The sequence below is a fragment of the Camellia sinensis genome, chromosome 6 (genome assembly GCF_055761805.1).
Source record: "Camellia sinensis isolate YWXY chromosome 6, ASM5576180v1, whole genome shotgun sequence".
In the NCBI taxonomy this organism is placed as follows: domain Eukaryota; kingdom Viridiplantae; phylum Streptophyta; class Magnoliopsida; order Ericales; family Theaceae; genus Camellia; species Camellia sinensis.
In genome coordinates, this window is record NC_138966.1 from 130,201,248 (window position 1) to 130,210,473 (window position 9,226).

The following is a 9,226-nucleotide window of genomic DNA, read 5'->3' on the forward strand; positions in this document are numbered from 1 at the left end:
TAGTAGTATACAGACGTAATAGTTTGAAGAAAAACCAGAAATTGAAACAAAAAGGAACAGTAACTCACTGGAGAAAAATGAAGCCGAAGTAAAATTTGCCGGGATCAGACGATGGTCGAAAGTAAGGAAGTGCAGCAGAAGCCTCGCCAGAGGGGAGAATGAGACTGGTTGCAGAAGAAACTTCACAAGAGCAACAATGGGGAAATTGAGAAAGTAAGAGAGAGAGAGAGTTTGAACAAAGACAATGACGTGAAGTGAAAAGATAAAGAGAAAGAGAAGAAGTTTTGTCAAAAACGCAAAGAGGCAGCAAAATGTAATTGATGTGCCTAGAATGACGAATTTGTCAGACGACGCACGCAGGCGCGAGGTGACTTAATGGCGCGTATCAGACACGGTCTAGTGGGGGAAGGACGCGTCGTAGAAACGGTTGAGTTGCAATGTATGACAGATCATACACGTGTTGAAGCTTTCGGAGTTCTTAATATAATGAAGGAAAAACCTCGGCTAAGAAGGCGATCTCGGCTTAATGAACTTGAACGAACTTGATTATTGGTTCGAGAGCATTTGATGAACACAGATTACAGGTCTTGGTCATTTAAAGCCAACGAATGATGACCTCGGTGATGAAAGATAAAGCGAGCTTAGCCGACGTGCTAGATGGAAGGAATGATATAGGTTCCATCACCTCAGGATGCCGAGGTAATAGAACCTAGGGGGTAGTTGTGGGGACATAATTTTTGAGTGACAACACGCGGCTGAGGTGGCACCAAAGTGCCAGCCGAGGTGCCACGTGTCCTGGTCATGACGCTGAGACAATCTCTGCTAGACCGAGGTTATCTGCGAGAATATCGGAATCCGGGATAAGCGGATAAGGGACAAGAGTCCTAGAGTGGGAGAGGACTTCAATTTGGGTAAAGGTAAGACTCTTAGAGAGTTTATCCCAATCCTACTGGGAGTCCAGGATTTGCAGTAATCCTAAGTCCATTGAAGCTAGGCTTCTATTGGGATTAGGTAAGTGTTGGCTATAAAAGAGAGGCACCCTCATGGGTCTAAGGTATGCTTTTTATATTCTGAATAATAAGTTAAGCACTTTTGCTATCTTTGAGAGATAACTGACTTGATCGTCGGAGCGCTCCTGGGTGGACGAACCACCGCCAGAATCTTTTCTTTTAGTGACAGGTCATTCGGGCTTAATTTATTCTGCCAGTGTTCTCTAGCTGAGTGCTTGATTGGCAGTGTGGTCGTAAATTGACACACACACTAATAATATAATGCTAACATTTGAGGTGATATATAATTTTTAGTAAATAAATGTAATCATCATTATATTATGAATAAAATTGTGTTGAATCATGAATTGGTAAAGGAATTTGAAAAAAGAAAGGCAAATATAAGAGAAATATAAATAAAATATAAGCTAAGTTTTTTATCCACTTTCTCACATTTTCATTTTCATTTTCAAATCACTATTTAAATTCACAATCAAATATGATTTTAAGAGAAATTTTTTTTTAATAATTGATTTGGCCATTTTCCAAATAGTGCCTGAATAAAGGACCCACAATACTGTTTTTATTTAGTGCTTTATGTCAATAGCAAGCTTGACTAAATAAAAAAATTGGTGTTGATTCTTTGGTACTATGGGTTTTGGATCTCTTGTACCTATTTTTCTATACCCATCTTATGTTCCATTCATCTCATGCTGCCACATCGTCAATCTTGAAATCATAAATTGTAATGACTCAAAATAATAATAATAATAATAATAATAATAATAAAGAAATAAAATAAAATAAAATAAAATAAAATAAAGAAAGGGTATATATTCTAATGATGGTTTTTGTGGTGGAAGATAGGATGATGATGTTTTTTGTTTTTGTTTTTGTGTGATGGAATACAATTATATATGGAACATGCATGGTCAGCAGGGTAGTGGAGGTTATATCTTTACAAAGGAGAGAAGTGAGTGCTGGAGTGGGTTCAAAAGGTGTAAAGAATATGTTAGCAGATATTTTAATATTATAATGTGTCATAGGTTGTTTCTCTTTTCTTTTCTACCTAGTTTGCTTCCCATTCTAGTCTCCAAGACTTCCTAAATAAGTCTTCCTAGTCTTCTCCAAGTCTTCCCATTCCTACCCATTCCAAGACTTCCAAGGTAAGCCATCCAAGGTCTTGGTCAAGTCCACCAATTCTTATCCATCAAGAACCTTGCCTAAGAAGTTTTCATTTCTATATATATTGAACTTATGTCATATCTTAGAACATGTGAGAGAAGAAGTTTTGGTTGTGTTGTTATGTCTTGAGTGAGATTATCAGGCAAATAAAAAGGGTGTGTGTGATAAAGCTTTGGGTTCAACCAATTGTGTAGTATTGGTGAACCATACGAATTAGTCAGGCTGTTGTATCCTGGGGGGGGAACAAGTCAAGGGTTTTTTTGCTGCACTGGTGTGATGCTTTGCCTAACCGCAGAGGGCTTGAATCTCCTTAAAGAGAGCGAATTTTCCGTGCCTCAGCCCTTTCAATAATTATTGTAATTTCTATTATTTGTATTTTCTAGTGTTTTATTTGTAATTATCACCAACAATTTTAAGGAGATTCAAATAGCAAAAGTTCATGGAGCCAATACTGGAGAAGCCCAACGAGAATACCGACGATCTCGACAAGCCCTTCCGGTTCAAGAGAGCTCATTTCAAGAGATGGAACGGCAATGTGCTTTTCTGCCTCAGTCTCCTCAAGGTGGCTTATATCCTAACCGAGAAAAATTCGAACAAAGTCCCCACTGAAGAGATGACTGACGAGGAGTATGTTGCTCATCTTGAAAAACTCAAAAAATACAACACAGATGAGTATAAATGTCGATACTATCTTTTGAATTGTCTTTCAGATCAATTTTATGATTATTATGATACTACTTACACCACTGCCAAGAAAATTTGTAAAGCCTTGCAGAACAAATATGACACTGAAGAGGCAGGCGCTAAAAAATATGTTGCAAGCCGTTTTTTCCGCTATCAGATGATAGATCGAAAATCAGTGGTGGAGCAAGTTCAAGATTTTCAGATGTTAGTAACTGAAGTTAGATCTGAAGGCATCAAAATTGGAGACAATCTTGTTGTAGCAGGTATTGTTGACAAACTTCCATCATCTTAGAGGGAGTTCCAGAAGTCAATGCGTCACAAGCAAAAAGAGACGTCCTTGGAGACTCTAATCACACGGATTCGGGTGGAGGAAGAAGCACGAGGACAAGATGCGCTTATGACACAAGAGTATTCCACTGCAAAGGTAAATTTAACTTCTAGAAATACTTTACCTAAAGGTCGATTTCATAAAAATAGTCATTTGAAGCCAGTTAAGAAAATTTGGAAAAATACTGGAAGGCCACAAAATATAAAATTACCGGAGGCAAAAGAAATGGAACCAAGAACCCCCTTCACAAGATCTGATAAATGTGACATGTTTTGTGTGTGGCAAAAGTGGGCATATTGCTCGAACTTGCAAATTTCGGAAACAACAGTCTCGACCACAGGCTAATGTTACCGATGAACCATTTGTGGCTATGATCACAGATATTTTTATGGTTCAATCTGTAGAAGGGTGGTGGGCAGACTCTGGTGCCAATAGGCATGTCTGCTATGATAAAGATTGGTTCAAAGACTTCACTCTTTTTAATGAGGAGAGGACTGTTATGCTTGGTGACTCCAGTTTAACTAAGGTGCTCGGGTGTGGGGATGTTGAGCTGAATTTTACCTCTGGACGTGTGCTTATTTTAAAAGATGTGTTGTACACATGTCCATGAGAAAAAATTTGATGTCAAGTTATTTGCTTAACAAAGCTGGTTTCAAACAGACTATTGAATCTGACCAATATGTAATCACTAAAAAAGGCATATTTGTAGGGAAAGGATATGCCTGTGATGGAACGTTTAAATTAAATGTTGAGAATAAGAAAGCACATGTTTCTGTTTACATGTTGTCTTCTATGATTTTTTGGCATGCTCGTTTGTGTCATATTAATAGCCGATATGTGGGAGTCATGAGTAGTTTAGGATTAATTCCCTGACTAACAAATAAGTTTGAGAAATGTGAAGTTTGCAGTCAAGCAAAAATAACTAAAAGGCCTCATAAAAGTGTGGTGAGAAATACTAAATTGTTAGAATTAATTCACACTGATTTATGTGAATTTGAAGGAATTTTAACACGTGGTGGAAATAGATATTTTATCACTTTTATTGATGATTTTTCAAAATACACTTATGTATACTTGTTGAAAAGTAAAAGTGATGCTTTTGAAAAATTTAAAGAATTCCTTCTTGAAGTCGAAAATGAATTCGGTAAAAAGATTAAAAGGTATAGGAGTGATAGAGGCCAGGAGTATGAATCTTTTGGATTCAACTCGTTTGCTCAGTCTTTGGGAATAATCCATGAAACTACTCCACCATATTCACCTGCATCTAATGGTGTAGCAGAAAAGAAAAATAGAACTTTAACTGATTTAACAAATGCTATGCTAATTGAAGCAGGTGCTCCCTCAAATTTGTGGGGAGAAGCAATTTTAACTGCATGTTATGTTATGAATAGAGTGCCACATAAAAAAACAAAAGTTACACCTTTTGAGTTGTGGAAAGGACATAAGCCAAATTTGAGATATTTGAGGGTTTGGGGTTGTCTAGCTTTTGTTAGACTAGTGGACCCTAAAAGACCTAAATTAGGTGTGAAAGCTGCCACTTGTGCTTTTCTTGGATATGCAACAAATAGTACAGCCTATAGATTTTTTGATATTGAAAACAAAATAATTTTTGAATCAGGTGATGCAATTTTTCATGAAGAAAAATTTCCTTTTAAATCTAAAAATGGTGGGGGTCAAAATTATCAAGAAAATATTTTATCTGAAACCGGTTCCTCTACTCCTCTTTTACAAAACCAAGATACTGTAGTTTTTGAACCAAGAAGGAGTAAAAGAGCCAGATCAGAAAAAGATTTTGGCCCTGATTATCATGTTTTTAATGTGGAGGAAACTCCATTAACTTTACAAGAAGCTTTGATATCTCCTGACTCTGTTTTTTGGAACAAGGCTGTAAATGATGAGATGGAATCATTATTATCCAATAAAGCTTGAGTATTAGTAGATTTACCACCAGGTTGTAAAACTATTGGCTGTAAATGGGTTTTGAGAAAAAAAACTTAAACCGGATGGAACTATTGATAAATATAAAGCAAGGCTTGTTGCAAAAGGTTTTAAACAAGCAGATCTAGACTTTTTTGATACATTTTCTCTGGTTACTAGAGTTACATCCATTAGATTATTAATTGCAGTGGCTGCAATTCATGATCTAAAAATTCATCAAATGGATGTTAAAACAGTTTTTTTAAATGGAGACCTGGGTGAAGAAATCTATATGGATCAACCTGAGAGTTTTGTGGAACCCGGTCAAGAAAGCAAAGTGTGCAAGCTAGTTAAATCCCTATATGGCTTAAAATAGGCCCCTAAACAGTGGCATGAAAAATTTGATTCCTGCATGATTGAGAATGGCTATAAAACGAATGAATGTGATAAATGCATTTACTATAAATCTGAAGAAAATTCACATGTCATTATTAGCCTCTTTGTAAATGATCTACTTATATTTAGCTCTAATTTGCATATCATCGTGAAAACTAAAAATATGCTTAGTAGCCATTTTGATATGAAAGATCTTGGTGAGGCTAATTATATTTTGGGAATGAAAATTACCAAAACCTGTGATGGTATATTTCTTGATCAGTCGCATTATGTTGAGAAAATTTTGAGAAAATATAATTTTTATAACTGCAAGCATGCTGTTACTCCTTTTGATCCTCATGTGCGTTTATTTCCTATTGAAAATGATGAAGATGTAATTAATCAAAAGGAATATGCTAGTATGATTGGTAGCTTGCGTTATGCGACTGACTGTACTAGAGCTGACATTGCCTATACAGTTGAAGTACTTAGCAGGTTTACTAGCAAGCCTGGCAATGATCATTGGCTAGCCATTGAGCGTATTATGAAATATTTATCTGGTACCATAAAATATGGCTTGTTTTATAATAATTATCCTGCAGTACTTGAAGGTTACAGTGATACCGATTGGAATACCTTGTCAGGTGATTCATTATCAACCACTGGTTACTTATTTACATTGTGAGGTGGTTCTATAAGTTGGAAATCAAAAAAATAAACCATTATTGCTAATTCAACAATGGAAGCTAAGCTTATTGCTTTAGCTACAGCTAGTGAATAAGCAAATTGGTTAAGAGATTTGTTAAATGAAATCTCTTGTTGGGAAAAATCGATTCCACCTATACTAATTCATTGTGATAGCACCACAGCAATTGGTCAAGTTAATAACCGTTATTATAATGGTAAATCCAGACCTATCAGAAGAAAACAAAGTATTGTGAGATCTTATATGAATAATGGCATCATAAACGTGGATTATATTAAATCTGGTGATAATCTTGCAGATCCATTAACTAAGGCCTTAGCAAGAGATAGAGTCTGGAATACATCGAGGGGGATGGAGTTGAAGCCCATTGAATATAGCAGGAGCCATGTATGAGGATACTCAACCCAGGGATCAGAGATCCTGTAACTGGGTTCAATGAGGAAAACGATCATATGATGGCTGTGAGAAATGCACTAAATTACTTTTTTTCCATCCCTATGATGTAAATGCATTTATCCTGTAACGTTGTAGAGGCTGAGTTGTTAAAAAAACTCTTAATGAATTTCTGTAGCTCTTATTGAGTGGGGTGTCATAGTTATAGGAGCACCCTTGACAGAATTCACCTATGTGAGTGTGGTAGTGGGGCCGCTACCTATGAGATTTGGGCTAATTCTCAAACATACTCATGAATCCTGGAATTGCACAAGGTCGTAATGTGCTAACTTTTAAAGCTTTTGTGAACACCTGGAATATTATGTGTGTGCAATAATGATTTATTTCCCTTAAGTAGTCATAGTTCAATACTGAGCATACTATTAGCTCTGGAGTAGATATTATTGTTTCACTAATGGAGGTTCAATGCAGAGCACACCTACCATGATGCATAATATCCTTATTTGCCTAATAATCTCAGTTTTTGTTACCTGTAATATTAAAATATGTGGGGGAATGTTAGCAAATATTTTAATATTATAATGTCTCATAGGTTGTTTCTCTTTTCTTCTCTACCTAGTTTGCTTCCTATTCTAGTCTCCAAGACTTCCTAAATAAGTCTTCCTAGTCTTCTCCAAGTCTTCCCATTCCTATCCATTCCAAGACTTCCAAGGTAAGTCATCCAAGGTCTTGGTCAAGTCCACCAATTCTTATCCATCAAGAACCTTGCCTAAGAAGTTTTCATTTCTATATATATTGAACTTATGTCATATCTTAGAACATACGAGAGAAGAAGTTTGGGTTGTGTTGTTATGTCTTGAGTGAGATCATCAGGCAAATAAAAAGGGTGTGTGTGATAAAGTTTTGGGTTCAACCAATTGTGCAGTATTGGTGAACCATACGACTTAGTTGGGCTGTTGTATCCTGGAGGGACAAGTCAAGGTTTTTTCTGCTGCACCGGTGTGGGGCTTTGCCTAACTGTAGAGGGCTTGAATCTCCTTAAAGAGAGCGAATTTCCCGCGTCTCAGCCCTTTCAATAATTATTGTAATTTCTATTATTTATATTTTATAGTGTTTTATTTGTAATTATCACCAACAGAATATTTTATAGAGAGAGATGGGTCTGATTATTCTCAATATACTATACACACAACATCAACATCAAAGCAAAGCCCACCAGAAACTGCACATTCAAGGCCCTTAAAGCCTCGTCATCCTCTTCCAATGCTGAATTCTCACCACCCAAACCCAAACCCAAACCCACCAGAAAAGTCATCCCAAGCGGAACCTAGCGAGACCCACGACCCAGTGAAGCTCGCATTTGCCAAAGCTACGACCTACAAGAAATCGAACCCAACTCCCAACGTTATTATTGTTCAAAATCAAAACCCACTTTCACTTTTGGAATCTGCTAAAACTGGAATTATAAATGAACCTGCCTGCAACGAGATGGAGAAAGAAAATGAGAAAAACAATGACATCATTGTAGGTAGCAGTAGTGGAATTGCTGACAAGAGTGAAGCATTATTTTCAGTTACTATTGGTGGTAATCAGGACGTCCCGACTTCTGTTAAACTGGGAATGGAGAAAGCAAAAGAGTATCTGAAGAACAAAGGAGTAATGGGGAAGTAGTAAAAGTGTGGAGGAAAGTCAAATGAATTCAGGTAGTGTCTGAAAAAATGATTGAAGGGAGGAAATGCATTATTTGAGAAGATGGTCGCTAAGAAGGAAGAACGAAAGATTTCAAGCATTGATTTTATGGGGCTTGACTTTGGGAAAAAGAAGAAGAGCAGGGGACTTCCAGCTGGGTTGGTTCCAATGGCAGATTCATTCCCAGAAAGAGATTTGCGTGATGTAGAAATACTTGTTGGGGACACTAGTAACTTTGGAAATGCTACGGCGTCAAAGCCAAGTTCAACCGAGGAAGACAAGTCAGATATGTACAAGCCAAAGATTTCGACATGGGGGGTTTTCCCTAGACCTATCAACATTTCAAAAACATTTGGTGGTGGAAGAGTTATTCGCCCTGGAGAGGTGCTGGAAACATCAGAAGATAAATCTGCTAAAGAGGAGCGTACAAGAGAACTTCTTGCCGCATACAAGAGCAAAGTTGGATTAAGCATTGACCTAAAGTTAAAATCTGAATGCAAGAAGGCTTTGAAGGATGGTGACTTCTTGATGGATCTTGGAAAGCTTAAAAAGAATTACCATTTTATGAAGAAGTCATGGATAAGTTGACATTTCAGAGTGAACTTCATGGGTTGGCTGCTTTGCCGTGGTCTATTTGTCAAGACTCACTCAGTAGGTTCTGCTGGGGTCGTAAATTGAAGTGCTTTGGATCAAAACGTAGACGGTGGAAAAGACGTCGTTTGGCTCTAAGAAAATTTAATTTCTGTTGCCGAAAAATTTGAAAGCTTTTTGGCTTGAGGCAGGGATTTTTCCTACACTTCTTTATGCACTTTTACTTGATTATATGAAGTTTAAATTTACAAATAAATTAATTAGAATTTTTGAAAATTTTGTGATTTATTTGTTTAAAAGGGAAATTTTGAGAAAAATAAAGAGTTGATGCCCAAATTGCGAAAGTGTAAACTTGGAATATGTTTGTAA

General features: G+C 36.8%; 1 protein-coding gene across 1 annotated transcript; it reads left to right on the plus strand.

Annotated features, from left to right (window-relative positions):
* The first annotated feature begins 8,329 nt into the window (after window positions 1-8,329).
* Window positions 8,330-8,854, plus strand: LOC145793579 (uncharacterized). The gene has a single exon (XM_082876442.1). The coding sequence runs from the start codon at window positions 8,330-8,332 to the stop codon at window positions 8,852-8,854; it is 525 nt and encodes a 174-aa protein (XP_082732568.1).
* The last annotated feature ends 372 nt before the right edge of the window (window positions 8,855-9,226 follow it).

Bases quoted from the DNA above. Each gene is read 5' to 3' on its own strand.
- LOC145793579 (XM_082876442.1), top strand. From the start codon at position 8,330: ATGGTCGCTAAGAAGGAAGAACGAAAGATTTCAAGCATTGATTTTATG.